Below are 21,700 nucleotides of genomic sequence, written 5' to 3'. Positions count from 1 at the left end.
TGCCATCATCTTTCATTAGCCTCAAACCTAAAGAAGTTACTCCTTTTCCAAAGTTTTCCTAGCCCTTTCGAGGAAAGCCTTCCGTTAGAGGTAACTTTAAATCAGATGGAAGGGGAACTAAGAAAAGAGGAGCCAAGACAGGGCGAAGCAGAGTCTGACTGCTTTTGCCTTCAGGCCGTAGGAGCCAGACTACACACCTTGCAGGCATGGGAGAAGAGGGGTGCAGATCTTTGGTCAGTTCAACTTCTAAAGAAGGGCTACAGGATTTCTTTTATAAAGCAACCTCCTTTAAGGTTAACCCCAGTGGATCTCTCTCCCAGGTACAGGGAGGAATTAAAGAGGCGAGCATTACAGCTTCAAGTGTCTCTCTTGTTAGAGAAGGGGACTATAGAAAGAGTACAGGACTGGCAGTCACCAGGCTTTTACAACCACCTTTTCCTGGTTCCCAAGAACTCGGGGGGATGGCGTCCAGTTCTGGACGTAAGTGCTCTCAACGGCTTTATCCAGAAGACAAAGTTCTCGATGGAGACGTCGAAGTCAGTGCTTGCAGTGGTAAGGAAAGGCGACTGGATGGTCTCACTGGACTTCCAGGATGCTTATTTCCACATCCCGCTTCATCCAAGATTCAAGCACTTTCTGAGATTTGTATTCCAGGGAGAGGTCTTTCAGTTTCGAGCCCTGTGTTTCGGTCTCAACACTGCCCCACAAATCTTTACGAAGCTTATGGTCAATGTAGCAAGGATTCTCCACTCAAGAGGCATCAGAGCCTCCCTGTACCTAGACGATTGGCTTCTAAGAGCTTGCTCTCAAGATCGCTGCCTGAAGGATCTTCAGACAACATTGAAGTTGACAGAAGAATTGGGTCTTCTGGTCAACAAAGACAAATCTTCTCTGATACCATCACAAGAGATTCCTTATTTAGGAATGATGATTCAAAGTCAAGTTTTTCGGGCTTTTCCGTCTCCCTTAAGGACGGAGCAAGCCCTTCAGAAAATAAGTGCGTTCCTAGGAGAGCAGAGGTGTTCTGCGAGGAAGTGGATGAGTCTTGGGGACTCTCTCCTCGTTAGAACAGTTCATCTCTCTGAGAAGACTGAATCTTTGACCACTCCAATTTCACCTCAACTCTTACTGGAACAGGGAGAAAGATTTGGAGAAGGTGTGTATTCCTGTTACGGAGTCAATGAGACGTTGCCTCCAGTGGTGGAACAACCCGATCAAGTTTCGGGAAGGTTGCTCGTTAGAGCTGAAGAGCCCAGACCTTGTGTTGTGTTCCTCGGACTCGGGGTGGGGAGCAACACTGGGCAAACTGGAAGTGTCGGGGTTGTGGACGGAAATTCAGAAGTCTTTCCACATAAATCAAAAGGAGCTGCTAGCAGATCTTTTTGCCCTGAAGAACTTCGAAGGGTCAGTCCGGAACAAGGTAATACAAGTCAATGCCGACAACACCACAGCATTGGCCTACATTGCCAAACAAGGAGGAACGCACTCGATTTCCCTTTACGAGAGGGCAAGAGATCTGCTCATCTGGGCAAAGGAAAGGCAGGTGATTCTACTTACGAGGTTCATTCAAGGGAAAAAGAATGTTTTGGCAGACAGTCTCAGCAGGAAAGGACAAGTCCTATCCACAGAGTGGACTCTACACCTAGAAGTGTGCAAAAGTCTGTGGAAGCTTTGGGGTCGCCCTTACATAGACCGGTTCGCGACCTCAAAGACCAAGAGGCTAGAGACATATTGCTCCCCAGTGCCCGATCTCGAAGCAGTACACACGGACGCGTTCCTGCTAGATTGGTAAAATCTAGATGTGTACGCTTTGTCGCCTTTCAAGATCCTGTACAAAGTGTTACAAAAGTTTGTAACAAGCGATGGGACCAGAATGACCTTGATAGCCCCCTTCTGCCCCCTAAGAGAATGGTTCATAGAGATACTGGAATGGATGGTGAACACTCCCAGAAGCCTCCCTTTGTGAGTAGATTTACTCAAACAACCCCACTTGGTAAGACACCATCAAAGTCTCCAAAGTCTTCAACTAACTTCCTTCAGACTATCGAAAGACTCACAAGAGCTAGAGGCTTTTCGAAGGAGGCAGCTAGAGCGATTGCAAGAGCTAGAAGGTCTTCAACCATCAGAGTCTATCAATCCAAGTGGGAAGTTTTCAGGGAATGGTGCAGGGTCAACTCTGTTTCCTCTTCCAGTACCTCTGTAGCTCAAATTGCTGACTTCCTTTTATTCCTGAGAAGGAAACAAAGTATTTCTGCATCAACTATCGAGGGATACAGGAGTATGTTGGCAACTGTATTCAGGCACAGAAACCTGGACCTTTCAAATAATAAGGATCTACAAGAACTAATTAAATTCTTTGAGACAACAAAGCAACGGCACCAAGATTCACCAGCTTGGAATCTGGATGTTGTTTTAAAATTTCTGATGAGTGACAGGTTTGAACCCCTGCACTCTACATCTCTGAAGGACCTCACAATGAAAACCCTTTTCTTGGTTAGTCTGGCAACAGCCAAGAGGGTTAGTGAAGTCCATGCATTCAGTAGAAATGTGGGTTTTCAGGATAATAAAGCGATCTGCTCATTACAGTTGGGTTTTCTCGCTAAGAATGAGCGCCCTTCCCAACCTTGGCCAAAGGCCTTTCAGATTTAGCACCTGGTGGACATGGTTGGAAATGAGTTAGAGAGAGTTTTATGTCCAGTAAGAGCCCTCAAGTTTTACTTAGACAGAACGAAAAAGTTAAGAGGCAAGTCGGAAGCACTGTGGTGCTCGGTGAAGAAACCCTCCTTGCCAATGTCTAAGAATGCCCTGTCATACTTTATCAGACTTTTAATTAAAGAGGCTCATTCTCATTGCAGTGAGGCAGACTTTAGTCTTTTAAAGGTCAAGACTTATGAAGTAAGAGCTGTGGCAACATCGGTGGCATTCAAACAAAATGGTTCGTTGCAAAGCATTATGGACACAACCTTCTGGAGAAGCAAATCTGTGTTTGCTTCACACTATTTGAGAAAGGTCCAGACTCTATTTGAGGACCGATACACTCTGGGACCGTTTGTAGCAGCAGGTACAGTGGTGGGGGAAGAATCAACCACTACTTTCCCTTAATCCTAATACCTTTTCTCCTCTTGGAACTTTTATTTGGTGATTTTATGGTTGTCTTGTGGAGATTGTGACAGTCTTCCGCAATCATTGATTTGTCAGGTGGTCTATTTTGTTCCTTGAGAGCGCCTCGGAAATGGGTATTAGAGGAGGCTCTGTCACAGGGAGGTGTGATCACCGGTTTGCAGCTCCTAGGGATCTTCAGCCCCCTGAGAGGACCGCTGGATCTTGTAAAGAAAGCAGACATAATGGCAGAGTATCATTGAAGTCAGCTTCCTTATCAGGTACGAACCCTTAAATTTGTTTTATATTTAAACTCTTAAGCAGAATTCCAATTATATTGGCTGTCTCTAACCCTCCACCAAAGGTGTTAATCAGCTATATATATAACCACCAGGTAAGTCTTGTGTTTAAGAATGTTATTTTCATTATAAAATGGAAGATATGGATACTGATGGAATGGTTTCTAGGTACCTTGCTAGAGGCACGCATGTAGCACACCTGGCTATCCAATCGGCGATTGGCGCGAGTTTTGAATTTTCTGACGTGACGTCAGGGATGTAAGCTATATATATATAAAACCACCAGGTAAGTACAGTGATACCTCTACATACGATCTTAATTCGTTCCAGAAACTGCTTGGTATGTTAAACGATCGTATGTGAGCAATTATTCCCATAAGAATACACGGTAATTTGTTTAATTCGTTCCTCAGCCTAAAAACCCGTAATAACTCCTTAATAAATGGCTACACATAATTACACATAACATTAATACAATATAATAATACAGAAATATCTAAATAAAGAATAATGATAAAGAAATAATAAATAAAAAAGGGGTTTTTATGTAACACTTTACCTTAGCGACAGGCCAGCGCAGGTGTAGGGACTGCTACGCAGGAGGAGATGGAAGATCAGCGAGGAGGTAGGGACGGCGACTTTGTACGATAACTTATACTAACTTAAACTACGTGAACTTTAACTTAACTTAATTTTATATTTTTTTTACATTTTTTTTTTCTTTTCTTATTTTTAATTTTCATCACTTTCACTCGATTCGGTCTTCCTTTTCTTTGCTTCACTTTCTTTCTTTTCATCATCATCACTAGACCGTTTTAGTAGAGATTTTTTAAAGAAACTATCGAGTGGAAGTTGCTTGGTACGGCTTTTGGGAATGAGTTAAGCAAACATCATCGAACTGCGCAACAACACGGCAAACCTGAAGTTTCTGTGGGTGATGCTTGTCGATGAAATCAACCACGTGTTGATGATATGCCAACATCTGTTTTATTTCCGCTGTACCTAAGATTTGGCCTACCTCCTCGGTCTCCTCCGACTCACTCAACTGCGCTTGGAACTCATCATGCTGCATGGCTTGCAGCTCCTTGAGTTCCTCGTTGGTGAGCTCTTCATAATGCTCATCAACGAGTTCGGTGATGTCATCTTCATCCACCTCCAGACCCATGGACTTGCCAAGGGATACAATCTCTTTGACGTCTTCCTCGGCGGCAAGCACAGGTTCATTCTCGGGACCAAAACCTTCAAAATCTCTGGGAGCAACAGTATCAGGCCAAAGCTTCTTCCAAGCTGAATTCAGGGTCTGACGAGTTACTCCCTCCCAAGCCTGATCTATGATCTTTAAGCAGTGCACGATATTAAAGTGGCTCCTCCAAAATTCACACAAAGTTAAGTTGGTGCTTTGCGTGACATTAAAGCACTGCTTAAATAAGTGCTTGGTGTAGAGCTTCTTAAAATTAGAGATGACTTGCTGGTCCATGGGCTGGAGGATAGGGGTGGTATTTGGTGGAAGATACAACACTTTGATGAATTTGTATTCATTGATGATATCATCTTCGAGTCCGGGGGGGTGAGCGGGTGCATTGTCCAAACAAAGCAAGCACTTCAAAGGCAAATTCCTCTCCTGAAGGTACTTCTTGACAGCAGGGCCGAAAACTACATTTACCCATTCCACAAAGATATGCCTAGTAACCCAAGTCTTAGAATTAGAATGCCATAGAACATGTAGCAGGTCTTTATTAATTCTATGTGCTTTAAATGCCCTAGGGTTTTCGTAATGGTAAACTAATAAAGGCTTAATTTTGCAGTCCCTGGTGGCATTGGCACAAAGTGCAAGAGTCAACCGATCCTTCATTGGCTTATGTCCAGGCATTTTCTTCTCTTCGACGGTAATGTACGTTCGACTAGGCATCTTTTTCCAAAACAGACCGGTCTCATCACAGTTGAACACCTGCTGCTCTACGTAGCCTTCCTCCGCCACGATGCTTTCGAACTTTTTAACAAAGTCTTTAGCAGCCTTGGTGTCCGAACTTGAAGCTTTTCCATGCCGAATAACTGAATGAATCCCGGTCCGTTTCCTAAATTTCTCGAACCAACCTCAAGACGCCTTGAATTCCTCCGTCGTAGGATCGGCTGAACTCTCCCCCGCATCACCCCTAGAGCCCGCCGCCTTCAAGTCACTGTAGATAGCGCTGGCCTTCTCACAAATGATCGTTTCAGTGATCGTATCGCCAACAATCTCCTTGTCCTTGATCCATATTAACAAAAGGCGTTCCATCTCTTCAAGGGTAGGGCTACAACTTTTGGAAATAATCGTGATCCCCTTCGAAGGTTTCACTGCTTTAATGGCTGCCTTCTGTTTTATATGATCGTCGAGATCGTAGACATATTCCGGCCATATTGTTTAGCCAGATCGCTAACACGTACACCTCGCTCATGCTTTTCTATTATTTCTTGCTTTAGTTCTAATGAAAGCATTGACTTTTTCCTTTTCTCACCACTACTACTACTTCCTGAACCAAAAGTAAGCTTTTTAGGACCCATGATTACGAAACACAGAAAACAACACGTGAAAAAGGAAGATAAATAACACTTAATAACTGAGCGAATAAAGAACAACCACACGATGCGCACGAGATGAGAGGACTGATCAAGGTGACGCTCCATTGGCGTCCCTCCGATGTGCTGCCGTCTAGCGGCGTCAACAATAAACCACGGTTGACGCTTTCGAGAAAATTCCACGCGTACACGTATTGTTTACTTCGTATGTTGGAGCAACACTTCGGGTGTCGAGACAGAAATTTGGTCGAATTTTACTTCGGATGTTGGAAAATTCGTATGTTAGGACATTCATATGTAGAGCTTCCACTGTATTTTGGAAGAGAAAATATTATATATGTATATGCAATATTCACTAGTATAATTTTGCCTAACTAGCTAGAAAATTTCTTTATAGCTAAATACGGGGAACGTCGCACTACTAACTAAATAATTGCTTTTATGACGTGCGACACCAGTCTCAAAATGGCCGCCTCCGGAGATGGCAGTGCTCCACTTAACACATCTAAATTATGTTAATTTAACTGCGAGAAGGGAGCTGTAAATTATACACAGGAAAGATTAAATACTCAACTTTCAAGAGGGTGAAGATGCTGGAGATTGCATGATAATATTCCAGAAAACAGTAACAATACCGAGAGAAAAGTGGGAGAGCACTTACCTTAAATGCTACGTCCAAAGAATTAACGGGCCATAGTAGTACAGGGAGGGGGTCCACCGGGTACCTTGATAACGGCTCCCCTTCGTTCGCCACTCTTCCCCCCTCAAAGAGTTAAATCTATTCAGGGTGAAGATTGCTATGTGTCTTATCAAAAAATACGTCCCTTAATATTATGTGATATCCTTAAAGATATATTAAGGATACTCGCACCAGGAGTTAGAATTCTGGAGACCTATGGTTAATTCTCTGGGAGTATCACTGTAGCAAAATATCCCTTAGAAAGCTACCTTAAGGAACCTGCCATCAGGACGACATGGCTGAGCCCAAATATATATATATATATATATATATATATATATATATATATATATATATATATATATATATATATATATATATATATATATATACATACATACATACATACATACATACATGACCCGATTTAGGTCGTATTAAGGGGGGGTTCAACTTCACGTCTTGGGGAAACAAAGATAGAGGAATTTCGTTCTATGGTAACACACTTAATTATGAGAGAGGGACATGCACAAATGAGATTCGAATTGTTAATTTTCCACAGCTGCTATATTCTATTTAAGCTACAAGGGCGGCCCTTAATTATCATTACGTTACTTTACTAATAAAAAGTCCTCAGAGAAATGGTACTGGTTGGCACTCATTCTGGCACCCGTGACCTGGACGAACTAGGTCTACACACTCAAGCCTCCCAACTCTAACTCCTAAAAAACTATGGGCAGTTCAAACGCCCAGCTTGGCCTTTCTATGGCCTGATCGATGATTGGTTGTGCTGACCCGAAAGTCTTAGAAGAACCAATAGAGAGAGATTTTGGTGACGCTAACTTTTAACGAACATTTTCGAGTGCCTACAAGCCAAGCCGATAACGACATTCTCAAAGTGGCATCCCACGCCACATTATAACCGTCTTTCCTTAACAAAGAAGATATCTGTTGACATTCACTTATTCCACAAAGTAACAACCTGACTGTGCTTAGCTCATCACTCCCTTCCCAAATTTTTACGTCCCGTAAAATTCACACTTATCAGATTTTTTCCTCAAACATTTTTTTTTCTCTCTCTTTTTTTTTTCACTGAACACAATCTTCCTTTTTCCACTAGATGTTGCCTCTGAGTACCACTCTCTTCGGGAGCATGCAAACATTAAAATTAAATACCTAAACCAAATCAAAGGGCCTTTTTGGCGTGTTACAATTGCAAGTTACACAAAGATGAATATCACGCCCACAATAGATCATACAGAAACACAAAATCAGGTTTAAATACATCGTCATTGAAATTTGGAGTACAAAATCAGAAAAATAATAATGTTTCAAATGTAATAAAATTCAATAAGGACCAACAATCATCACATACACAAAATAAAGAAAATTATAAAAATCAAGAGAAATCAAAATGAATAACTTCCAATCCCAGCACTCTTTGATACATTTACCATTATAAGGAAACCATTTCTAACCATCCGTGACACTGCAATAAAGAGCAAACTCAAACAGTGAATAATAATAAAAAGAAAAACATACTTATCAATAACCGAGCAATATTAATTCTCCTGAAAAAAAAAACAAAAACATAAGTAATGATGTTCAATTTTCAACCCATGATTAATAATTACCTGTAATAACACTGAAACCCTCCACAGAGAAATGAAATTCTTTAAATACAGTATAACACAAACAATGGAAAACCATACATAAAACCATTGGTAATAGCAAAATTGGTACCAACACAAAATAATGAAATTTGAATTATTTCCAACATAACATAAATGCAACAGAAATTTCTCAGTATGATAAATGATATACTCGTGATATGCTTAGAACAAAACCAAAAAAAAAAACGAAACAAAATTTAATTCATCTTTTCACAAACATTCGGAACGAACATACGTAAAAGAAACCTGAGTATTATGACCTCAATCACCTCGTGGTAGACATTATCTCAAGACCCATGTACTCTCGCACTCTCTCGTGCTTGAAGTACGGCACTAACATTGACTTGTGCCTCTTCCTCACTTCCCTTTCCCCGGGTAACCCTGGATACGGGGTTTACCTACTCACTTAACTACCTGTCCCCTTGGGGAATGGACCTAGGACGTCCATATGCACTCCATTAAACTTAAAGGTACTACCGACCATGTTCTGGCCCTTGGTACCACATGCTTGTGGTTACTCATTGAGTTACATACATAACACATTGATAAACCTAATTCCTTAAAAATACTGACACTCTTGCCATCCTTAGGGGAACTTCCTATACCCACATGCCACGCATAAGGTCTTACATCAATTACACAGATGACTTTCCCTACCAAAGGGGAAAAAAGAACAACGCTAGATCCAATTCCATCTTCAATGAAGAACACACCCTTCCACCTGCGCAAAGAATCCGGGAAATTTGATCTCCTACCTCATTCATACACTCATTCACAGGGCTCAGTCACGGGGGCATTCATTCCCTCTCTCTTCCTCCGTAGTCGTCAAGCTCTTCCCGTTTTCTATGCGCTCCATCCACAGGTCTACTTGAACCTAATTTCTTTCGTTGTCGTTCCTTCTGCTTTGCGTCGAGTTATTACATCTGTTCTTCGTCGTAGAGTCACTGAGCCCGTGTGTGGGCTCTGGCCGTTGTAAGCACCGTGCGCTTCTACGTTTTGCGGGCATCCATAACGAGCGGTCCTTCAACCTCGTTATACACATGATTCCACTTCTATTCCAAGACGAGAATAACATTCCGACTTCCATGATCGGGAGCGGGGGTGAGGGGTGCTGCTCCGCCCCTCCTCCTCCTTATGCCCTCCCTGGGAAGACGAACTACCCTCGCTGGTAGCTGGGCATCCCCTACTGCTCACTGGGGGAGCATCTAGCTCCCCTCCCCCACACTCTGGGGCAACGATGGCAGGCTCACTCCTTGGCACTCCCGTCCCCAGTCCTTGCGGTCTGACGGACGGCCCGAGGGACCGTTGGTCTCCTTCCCGCGTTGGCTTCCCCTTCCTGCGTCGTCTTCCCCTCCCTCTCGTTGGTACAGGGGAAACATGATTTCTTCTGCCGACGCTGTCTTCTTTTTAAACAGCTTTCAGATGGTGGTTTGTGGCCTGACATCCATAACACTACCGCTGTTCATCGTAGGGGCATAGAGCCCGTAGGTGGCCATCTGTTAGTACCACCCCACAGTTCCAACAACCGCCAGTCGCCACATACTACCTCTCATGCCTCTACCTCTTTGAGGTTATCTTCTAAAAACACCCCATCCTGGGAAGGTTGTCGATGTCGTTTGGGTGTCGGGCTGCCTTGAAGGTTGTGTATCTGCTATCATGTGCGTTGAGAAACGTTCACCGAGTACCGGGCATACACGAGCTACACAGTCTTTTCACCCCTCTCTCTCTCCGTCACTGCCACTCGACGTCGAACTTCTCGTGTTAACCATTGTCACTAGTCTCTTTTGTTTCCACTTTTTCAAAAATCTCACGTCGGCTAAAATCACTTAGCACAGACGCTAATTTGTTAATCACCCCACACCACCTGACACCATTTAATATGACCCGATTTAGGTCGTATTAAGGGGGGGTTCAACTTCACGTCTTGGGGAAACAAAGATAGAGGAATTTCGTTCTATGGTAACACACTTAATTATGAGAGAGGGACATGCACAAATGAGATTCGAATTGTTAATTTTCCACAGCTGCTATATTCTATTTAAGCTACAAGGGCGGCCCTTAATTATCATTACGTTACTTTACTAATAAAAAGTCCTCAGAGAAATGGTACTGGTTGGCACTCATTCTGGCACCCGTGACCTGGACGAACTAGGTCTACACACTCAAGCCTCCCAACTCTAACTCCTAAAAAACTATGGGCAGTTCAAACGCCCAGCTTGGCCTTTCTATGGCCTGATCGATGATTGGTTGTGCTGACCCGAAAGTCTTAGAAGAACCAATAGAGAGAGATTTTGGTGACGCTAACTTTTAACGAACATTTTCGAGTGCCTACAAGCCAAGCCGATAACGACATTCTCAAAGTGGCATCCCACGCCACATTATAACCGTCTTTCCTTAACAAAGAAGATATCTGTTGACATTCACTTATTCCACAAAGTAACAACCTGACTGTGCTTAGCTCATACATACATACATACATATAATAAAATATATATTCCACTGAAGGACAAAGGCATCAGGCATGTCCTTCGTCATGTTTAGAGTTTGGCCATTATGACCACCATGTTGGCCACTGCAGATTGATGATGGTGGGAGACTTTTATCTGATCACTCACAGCAAACCAACCTTGTATGGGTGGCCCTGATCATGGCGATACACAAACCATTTCACCACATTAAGGTATCCCCCCCACACACACACACTCACATATATATATATATATATATATATATATATATATATATATATATATATATATATATATATATATATATATATATATATATATATATATATATATATATATATACACACACACACACACACACACACACATATTAAGGTAGTATACATGTTTATATATATATATATATATATATATATATATATATATATATATATACAGTATATATATATATGAATGTATATATGCATCCATAAATGATAATGTTTAGATGTATATTTATTCAGTATAACATAGAAGCTAGGTAAATCTCAAAGTGGTCTGCACATATTTTACAATAAACAGTGTGCATGACATTTATTTACATTGAATACCATGCTAGCCACCGCTCATCTGTACCGGGTAAGATGGCTGTGGTCTTCACGTATGCGCTACCATTGGCCGACATGGGTCTCACGGTATTTATTGTATGATATCTATGGGTAGCTCAGGCTGCTATATGTGCATTGCACAAAGTTTTCAGCGAGGTGTCAGGGTTTTTTCTTAGTTACAGGCCAAGCCTGCATGTGAAACCCCCGGGTCAATGACCATGCCAGTGGTTGGGCTTCCACCCTCCTAACGTGTGAGTAATTCCTAGTAAATAGCGTAAGGTTTGTAAAGTGTCAGAACAAATGACAAATTAAAAAAAAATTTGTATTTTTCCTAACAATACAAACCTGTAGGTATTTATACAAATTGTCCTGCCATCCCATGTCACCCATATTAAGTCTTGGCTGCAATCAGAAGTGGCTCAGATTCATTAGTGTTTGAGTGAGAGGGGTACCTGGCAATCCCCACTACCCCTCACTGCTCCCGCTAACTATTGGTTTGAGTAGATACCACCTTGCTTAAAGTCTTAATGGCTAGTTTCCAGATTTGCCAAAAGATAATCGCCAATAAATAGCTACAGGTTTGTACTATCAGGAAAAATATGAAAAATACAAATTACTTTCAAATTTGTCATATTATATTTTTGGTATTATGCAGAGCAGAGTTGTAGATACCCAGAAAAGGGTTGGGGACTTACTCGATCTAGAAGGATGCAGTGGTGGTGTAGCTACAGCTCTTGCACAGGAAGGTGAGTTATTTTTTTTATGTTCATTGGCAGATGTTTATCCTGGTGAAAATTAAGAGCAGTTTGTTGTCCTTTCATGTAATTTTTTTGGGAAATTGTAATGGCTTCAACTCTTATACAGTATTATTTAGTAATATGAATGTATTCATACAGTTTTTAGTAATTTTATGCTGTTTAATGTTTTATGTAATTCTATTCAGTATCTTTTTTACTTTATATTTGTTATTGTGCAGTCAGTCAATTTTGGTTTTTCAGCAGATATTTACTGCACTGAGGTATGCACTTACATGACATTCTACACTGCAAGAATTGCCTGTCCTCCCATTACATCAGAATGTCATTCCCTGTTTGACTGGTTAAGCATATGATTCTACTGTATTTAGCAGTGTTCTTCATTTTCTCTTGCTTTCCATATTCCCCATTGTATAAAGTTAATACAGAGACAGCCATTACCTTGAAAATAAAATATAAACATTCTTGTCCTCAATTAAAGTGCCACTATATTGTCAATCTAGGAAATAATGAGATGCACCTTTGTTTTACAGGGGAATTATTTAGAAAAAGTAATACTGGTCATCATATATTTTGGGTAGAAAAACATCTAGTACAATTTACATAAAGATTGTTTGAGCTATCATATCTTTGATAGTTACTACTTCCCTCCAAGCCTGAGAGAGCTTAACATAGATCTGTTAAATTCTGGACAGCATCCCAGAAAACCATCAACTCAAAATCATCGAAGCGTTGCACATAGGAACTAGAGGTGCACTCAGTAGAGCACAGGCCTCTGCCCCAGCAGCTTATTTTTTTTTTACCTTTAACCATAACATGTATTAATTGGCAAAGATTTTCATATACTCAAATATGAACCAAGTTTCAAGTCTCTGTGACAACAATGTCCAGACTTATGGCTGGTTACAGGAATTGGACATTTTGCTTGACCGTGACCTTGACCTTCCAAAATTTAATAATTTCCAGCTTTCTACATATCAGTTAATCCCTGCAAGTTTCATTACTCTATGATTAAAATTGTGGCCAGGATGCCGTTCACAAATAAACACAAACACACATACAGGGGCGAAAACATAACCTCCTTCCAGCTTCATTGGCGAAGGTAAAAGAAAAATAAGATAAAATGTCACTTAAACAACTTCTCCCAACATATTTACAAAACTGCATGGAGCTAAATCCTCGAGATAAAACAGCCACTAATGAGACTGAAGGCTTGAATTCATAGGACCAGTGCTGAACAGATCACCTTCCTTGGACAGACTATAGCAGTATGCCCCAAGTTCTCGAATATCATTAAGAAGATTCTAAAGTTGACAGCTATGCAATTTCCTTAGAGAAAACCTGATTTATAGCAACGAGTTACTGTCCAGTTAGCAGCAATAATTTTATGATACAAGAGTGTGATGTTACCCACCACATGCAAAAATAAACATCCTAATACTACTTTTTAATCCAGTATTCACTGAACCACAGTATTTGACATGCCGTGGTTTGTGAAAATTACTAAATATTTCACTCACAAGTCTTCTGTTTTTCCTGCAATTGTAAAAGTAAACGAACAACCTAAATGTATCCTTGCCTAACAAAAACAATATGGGGAATACATGGCATACGCAACAGAAAATTTATGATGAATATGGGGCAAGCAAAACTACAGTATGTCCCTCAAAATGTAATTTCAATAACAATATATGGGAAATCAGATGGAAAGTGTTCACAAAAAAATGAAAAGAATCATTTCACATTTAATCCCATGAAGGGATGAGCTGACAGAAATTTTCAAAGATGATTACAGTATTTTCCTTATCATTGCATAATATAGTTAAACAAGACAACCTGGTCACATAGTTAGCCTGTAGGACTTGCCCAAAGGATTCATAAGACTCTTCCTAGTAATGACACAGCTGAAGTGTAAATTCTACTTTTACGCAGGAATTTTTTTATTGTATTATTGTAGCAAGGGTCATTGAGGTTAATCAAGTTTTTTCATAATATATTGTATTTCAGACTATGAAACAGCTGCAGCTCATATTCATCGCTTCCTAGCTATGGATGAAACTCTACTTTTACATACCACAGATTCTGCAAGCAAAGGTATTTTCAAGCATCCATTTTTTTATCTATTACATTATTGTTTAATTGAGTGGCCTGTGCTATGATTTGACCAGTAGTGTATTACGGCTATACAGTATATAAGATACACTATTCCATGGTATCATAAAGAATTTTAATTTCAAAATGAAAACAGAATAAGATAAATTTGTAAAGCTAGAATGTATGATAGAAATATGTTGTCATTTGACAGGTAATCACTTTTTGGCAGATAAATCAAGCCTAAAGTTTCAATATAACTGCTGGCAGTGGTTACTAAGTATGTAGATCTTTTTTATAAAGTATGTTTTCATTATCAAGAAATTCTAGACCTTGTGGTATTTGTATAATGTTAGATATGTCTATTTGCTAAAAAAGGAGAGTTTGTTCTGGCACTATATACAATATAAACCGTTCTGGTCTTTACAGCAGATATATATTTCGACGCAGTTGAAACTCGCCGTAAGACTTTCAAGCTAAGTGTAACTACCAAATGCTAGTTAGGAGATGTTAGATCGGCCAACCCGCTCACTCCTGCACTAGTAACGGTACATCACTTTTTATTTTGTTCTTGGTAGAGAACAGACACACTGTTGCTCTCCCGCAAAACCTTATCTCGGTTTACAAATAAAGCAACTGCCCTAAAAACTTAAAAACTTTCTTTCTTTTCATTGTGTGTCCTTGGGGATTGACTATACCGGTATATCCTGGCATCGAAGGACGCTGTACAGCACCATCATATCAGCCTTAGAGACCGATCCTCAGGGTCTTTGTCCTGTGTGCAAGGATCACTCCTGTATGCAGACGTCTCCCTGTGATGTGTGTTAGGAGTGGTTGTCCTCCCAACGGCAGCAGTGCGGTAGGCAACAGAAAAAGAAAGCAAAGAGGGATTCTTGCCTTTTAAGTTCATTCTCAAAAGGTAAAGAAACCTCGCCATTTGAATCCATTGGTTCCTGCCCCCCAGTCTGACTCTGCTCAATTGGTCTCCCCTGGAGATCAATCGAGTATGAGTGGCAACCCTTTGATCTCCGGACAACCTTACAGTCTTGAAGTCTCCGTTGCTTCTCCTAGAGAAGCAGCGCCAACTTCAACTAATATAGTGCGCCAGCTCTGGCCTTCCTCGGAGCTTGCGGGTTTTCCCATACAAGAAATGTCTGCTTGAGGTCCTTCAGTTCAGGATACAGCAGGAGAGCCTAACTGCCTCTCCAGGGGTCAATTTTGATCTTCCCACTCAAGATTTTGCCAGCCTTGTACCAAAAGAGTCTCATGTTTCTGACCGTTCCAACCTCAACGTCTGCTTGTTCTGCTTCAGCGGACAAATGTGAGTAGATGCGGACGTGTACCCCTCGGGATCCCTTCGCGGTGAACCCAGTAACTAGCTTTGGCTATAGAGTTTTCCATTGACAACATATGATACCGACCTTCTGTCTGGACTTGCCCAGCACATCGAAGGGAAGCAGAGCATGCTGCCTGGAGGTCCGCCTCCAGGTATTGGGCAACCTTCCCGTTCGGGGGAGGGCCACCTTTGCCAGATGACATCCCCGCTTGCAGGAGAGGCTCCCGTCTCCAGCTATAATTGGGCAGCCCCCACTTGCGGGAGGGGCTCCCGTTTCCAGCTACAGTCGGGCAGCCTCCCCGCTTGCCGTCTCCAGCTATAGTCAGGCAGCCTCCCTGCTTGCGGGATGGCTCCTGTCTCCAGCTACAGTTGGGCAGCCTCCCCGCTTGCGGGAGGGGCTCCCTTCTCCAGCACCAAGTGCCGGACGACCTTCCTGTTTGCGGGAAAGAAGCCCTTCACCTGAGGGGTCTCCTCCCCGGGGTTACCACTAGTGGGTATTAGATTCTTCAATACCTTGCTCTAGCTCTTCGAAGCTTAGCTTTTTGGAGCTAGATGACTATGAGGTTAGCCGGCTGCTTGCGGCTCCCGCCCCTTGCTATCATGTTCGTAGGACACAGCAAAGCGCTCGTCGTTTTGTGAGGCCAAGTTTTTAGAAATTTTCTCCTAAGCTTTTGATCTCTTATTAGGGAGAACCTGCTGCTCTGCCTGTGCTCCATCGTACAGCAATGTATAACAATAGCCCAGTCTTCCTTGCCCTCTGGCAAGCGTACATCTGTGCTCATAGGGCAAAAGAAGGCTGCTCATCGATCTCCTTTGGAAGAAAGGACGAGCAGGAGTCATTCTCAAAATTGTGCGAGTCATTCTCCAAAGTGCTCTAGTTCAGAGAGACGCAGATCCTGGTCATGAGTGGTGTCGCACACCCAACCACATAGTCAAGATTGTTCACCTCGCGGTCTTTCACCTTGCGGTTGTTCTTGAGGTGTTCTCCCCACCCTTCCTCCCCACCTCAGCCGGTGTGATTGGAACCATCCAAACACTGGGAGACTGAACCATCAGGTAACTTGTTAGCCAAGGATGGACCTTGGTTTCAAGACCTTGGGAAAGCGCTTAAACAAGCGATGGGAATTTCCAATGATCCTCCAGCTGCAGCGGCGAAGGTTCATGTTATTCCCCTGGATTCTCCTAAGGGCTCTAGTGAAATTTCTGACCTAAGGCGATATAGTCTAGCTAGGGCGTCACTACCGCCTCCGCCTCCTGTCTCCCAGTGAGTCTCAAGGTATGAGGATTACTTTAAGACTAAGGATCCTAAGATCATGGATCCAAACTAGCAGAGGGCGGCAGTGACTGAGGTCACGGCCGCATTTGGTCACTTCAGTGGCAACTGAAGACCTTTTGGTCTCAGCACACAGACCCACCGGACACTCTAGTGCCGGTGGGAATTGAGCAAAAGAGGGACCCGAGCTGGTGGATGTTAGACACCAACCTGCTCAAGGGAATAGACCTCCTCTTTCCTCCCCCGGATTTGATGCTCTTTACGGATCCATCAAAAGAAGGGTGAGGGGCTCATCTGTTACACCTGACGGCATCCGGGCTTTGGTCCAAATCCGAAAGGCAGTGCCACATCAACCTCCTTGAAATGAAAGCCCCTTTTCTGGCTCTCAAGCATTTCCATCAGCTCCTTTCAGGACACCACTATGGTGGTAGCTCACATAAACAAACAAGTAGGTACCTTTAAAGAGCTCTTCTGCCAACTAGTTGTAGAAATCCTTAGATGGACGGAAGACAACTCAGTAACCTTAACAGCCCGTTTCATCCGTGGCAAAAAGAACGTGCTGGCATACAATCTGAACAGGATGACTCAGATAGTTGGTACCAAATGGTTTTTAAATCAACAGATAGCTAACATAGTCTTGACTTTGTGAGGTTTACCGATGATAGACCTGTTCGCGACGTCTCTCAACAGAAAACTTCCGGTGTACTGCTCTCCAGTATCAGACCCACAGGTATTCTGGCAGGACGCCTTTCAACATCCGTGGGACAACATGGACGTCTATGCAATCACCCCCTTCTGCCTAGTAAGGAGGCAACTGAACAAGATGAGGGCATCTCAATACCTGATGATGACCCTAATATAACCACTATGGCAGCATACAGGGTGGTTTCTACATCTGCTCACTGAGACACCGAGGGAACTGCCCCCACTTCTCGATCTACTCAGACAGCCATACGTGAAGATTTTCCACCGAGCAGTGATCGCTGCATCTTCACGCCTGTAGGTTATCCAGCAACTCTTCGAAAGGAGAGGCTTTTCAAAGCCAGTTGCTAGACACATGTCGGGTTACCTCCAGGACTCATCGACTGCAGTGTACCAGTCAAAGTGGCGAGTCTTTTGTGGTTGGTGTCGTGGGAGAGATATCCATCCTCTCAGTGCCTTTATCCTAACCATAGCAGAGTTTTTACGGTATCTCGGGGAGGGAAAACTCTATTCGGTTGCAGCGGTGAAAGGCTTTCGCTTAGCCTTAAGCCTGGTCTTTGAACTGAATGGAGTGAACATTTCCTCCTTGAAGGAATTGTCCCTCCTACTTCGAAACTTTGAGCGATCTTGCCCTCAGTTGGAAGTCAGGCCACCCCCGTGAAACGTTGTCAAAGTCCTACGTTCCCTGAAAGGAGCTCCTTACGAACTCCTGAGAAAAGTCTCTGACAAGGACTTGACTCTTAAGATGGTTTTCCTGTTAGCCCTGGCCTCTGCAAGTAGAGTCAGTGAGCTTCACGGCCTTTCCTACGACATCGCCCATTCAAGGGGATGGGGGCAGGTCACTCAGTTTCGTTCCGGAGTTTGTAACTAAGATTCAAAATCCAGCGGTAGCTGATCCTAGATTCGGCTCCTTCTAGATTGATTCTTTGGTCAGTAACAGACAATCCTAATCAGCTGTTACTATGCCCCATAAGTGCGCTGACGTATCTTAAGAGAATGAGAAGAGCCAAACCTCAGATCAATAGGCTCTTAGTGAGCACGAGTAGAACCAAGAGGAGAGTCACAAAGAAATCTATCCCCTCATAGATCAGGCGGGTGATTGAAAGTGCTATGGTTCAGGGTGTCACTCAACCAAATAGACTCCCCCGAACACATGATGTCAGAGGGGTCAGCAACTCTCTGGCATTTAAGAAAAACCTTTCAGTGCAGCAGGTACTGCTTGCAGGCAGGTGGAAACGCCAAACTACGTTCACTGCCCACTATCTGCAGGACGTAAGCCACAGGAGCCTAAACACTTTCTTAATTGGTCCTATGGTGGCAGCTCACAACGTGATCTAACATCTCAGCTCCCTTAGGTAACAAGTAGCGGAAGATCGAGGGCGTAGGTTACCCGTAGGGGAAGTCTAGGATGAATGTGAGAGTGACTGGCTACTTCCTTCCCTCTCTTGGGGCTCAGCATCCAAGGGACTCTGCACAGCTGACCTTGATTTTCTGTGGGTGAGTGTTGCTCTGTTGGTTGCCCACCTACCCAGTAGGGGGTTACGATCCCAACCTTCTAACAGAGGGGATGTGGTTGGTAAATGATTTTGAAATGATTTATCTTAACTTTTCAAATATCATTTACTAATAATTTTTTTTTTCCGTCCAGCATTTGATTTCTCAGGCCATCATCCAAAGAGGATAAAGTGGTGTGAGGATCCCTCAAGAATTATACAGAACTAGAGGCCATCCCGGGACAGTCTCCAGACAGTTGGACAGGACCTCCACCCACCTAAAGGTGAATCTGCTATATTAAAGAGTGGAAGGTTTATATCTTGCTTCAGGACAAATGACAAATTTGGGAGTAAATTGTATTTTCCCTAGCATACAAACCTGTAGCTCTTTAATCACACTGGCCCGCCAGTACCAACCCCATAAGTCCTGTGTGAATTAAATAAAATATGACGGTTAGTCACCAGTGCTGGTGGGAGTGGTGGGTAAACTTACCCCCGCTAACTAGCGGTGGGTAGTTAAACCTGTTTAACTTTCTCTTTTGACTAGTCTTCAGCTCCCCCAAAATAACAATGCTATATTAAAGAGCTACAGGTTTGTATGTTAGGGAAAATACAAATTTACTCCTAAATTTGTCACATTTACTGCTGAACTATATGGCATACTAACTGCTATTGAAAAAATAGTGTTGAAAAAGGAGGGCAATTTTAACATCTTTAGTGATGCAAGAAGTGTCCTACAACATTTAGGTTTTAATTCCAGTAACCCTTTAGTTTCAAAGTTTTTAGAGTGGCTTTTTATTGTTGTGCCAAGAGGTGTTACTGTTCGATTTTGCTGGGTGTAACTCGAAATGAGAAAGCAGATTTACTGGCCAAGAATACTGCAGCTGAGTTGCTACCAAGAAGGTATCCCATTCTGTGATGATTTTTCACCTAGCATCAAGAATTTTCGTACATTCGATCGAGAGGCTTTGGCTATTCTTTGGGTTTTAGAGAGGCTTCGATTCTTTTTATTAGGTCAGTCGATTGAGTTGCAAAGTGATCATCGCCCCTTACGTGATTTGTATTATAAAAATGATTTGACCTCTCGACAAGCGAGATGAATTGAGAGATTGTTAGAGTTTAATATAAAGGGTTTTCACCACATAGAAGGTAAAGCTAACAAGGTAGCTGATGCTCTCTTTTAAGGTGCAGTAATAGGAGTAACAACTAGGGCACAAAAGAGAATGAAGAACGTAACCAAAATATTGAAGACCCCCATCAAAATAGAGAAAATAGAGAACGGGATGAGAATTCTCTCGATGAGCAGTCAGAAGACGGGGTGAGATAGAGAGAGAGAGAGAGAGAGAGAGAGAGAGAGAGAGAGAGAGAGAGAGAGAGAGATGAGCGGCGAAGGTGAATATATGTGGGTGGCCAAGGATATGACCAGGGGTGTCCAGAATGAATGCCTTGATGATGCAGGTTTGATTGACTTAGGAGGTTGGGACATAAAAGAAGTCCGAAAGGGGCAGAAAAAAGAGGAAAGAGTGCAAGCAGTGATTAATAGGGAATCAGAAAGTTATCCGTCATTTCTGAATGTGCCTTGTGAGAATTTTTTATAGAAAATGATATCTTATATTGTGCTTACGAGAAGAGGGGAGGGGAATTTTGTGCACGGGTAGTTCTTCCTCCCTCTTTAATTAATCGAGCCATCCACATTGTACATGCAAGTCCGTATGCAGGGCATTTAGGGATTTATAGAACATTAAGGAGAGCACGTGAATCCTTCTTTTGGTTAGGAATGAAAAAATCTATAGAGAATTATATAAATGCTTGTAACTGTTTCTAAGAACATAAAAATGCTGTACCAGAAGCCAGAAAGTGGCTTGTGATTCCTATTAAATTTTATAGAGTGCCTATGGATGTATTAGGACCATTTCCTACTGGTTTAACACAACATAAGCATATATGTGTATTTGGGGATGCATTTACTCGGTACACTCGTAGTTAAGCAATGTTGGATAAATCGGCAAATTCATTAGGCCAGGCGCTGTGCTCTTTCATTACTAGATTTGGATGCCCGAAAATTTTGATAAGTGATAATGGTCTTGAGTTTATAAATAAAGTGATGAAATCGGTCACGGACTTGATGAAAATTGAACACTTTTCAGTGACTGCATATAGGCCTTCAGCACATGGCTTAGTGGAATCGCATAATAGGGAAGTAGTGCGAATTTTGCGTTACTTAGTGGCTGATGACCCCCCTTCATTGGCACGCCATGCTTCCTACAGGTGAGCTAGGTTTGAACATTGCATATAATGCTTCTCTCAGGGACACGCCTTTCTGTTTAGTGTATGGACAGGACCCTGTGCTACCATATACGATACTCATTAATTCGCAACAATTGCCAAATTATTCAACTGAGCAATACCGTGTATATCTATTAAATCTGTTGAGGAGAGTGATGAACACCACTGAAAGGTTTCTGAAAAGAGCTAATGAAAAATACAGCTCAAAGTATAATGGTTGTTTCAAAACCGCAATGGTAAAAGTATTTGTGGGCGATCGTGTGTATTTGAAATGATTACAACCTAGGAAACTCAAACTATAGCTAGCGTATTTGGGTCTGTACCGAGTAAAGATGGTTAAATCTAACACACTTATGATACAAAGCATTGTAAATGGTGCAGTGTCTGAACATCATCAGGCACA

At 42.4% G+C, this 21,700-nt stretch overlaps 1 protein-coding gene across 1 annotated transcript in view; it reads left to right on the top strand.

Moving 5' to 3' along the window:
- The window catches only part of Cog4 (conserved oligomeric Golgi complex subunit 4), a 204,862-nt gene that overhangs the window by 31,696 nt on the left and 151,466 nt on the right, over positions 1 to 21,700 (top strand). The window contains exons 3-4 of the mRNA XM_068388278.1: positions 12,017 to 12,107; positions 14,124 to 14,210. Of these exons, the coding sequence (XP_068244379.1) occupies positions 12,017 to 12,107; positions 14,124 to 14,210 (178 nt within the window). The remainder of the gene's footprint in view (positions 1 to 12,016; positions 12,108 to 14,123; positions 14,211 to 21,700) is intronic.

Source organism: Palaemon carinicauda, chromosome 15, assembly GCF_036898095.1.
Source record: "Palaemon carinicauda isolate YSFRI2023 chromosome 15, ASM3689809v2, whole genome shotgun sequence".
NCBI lineage: Eukaryota > Metazoa > Arthropoda > Malacostraca > Decapoda > Palaemonidae > Palaemon > Palaemon carinicauda.
Note: the sequence above shows the minus strand (reverse complement) of the source record. Positions and strands in the feature narration are given on the sequence as shown.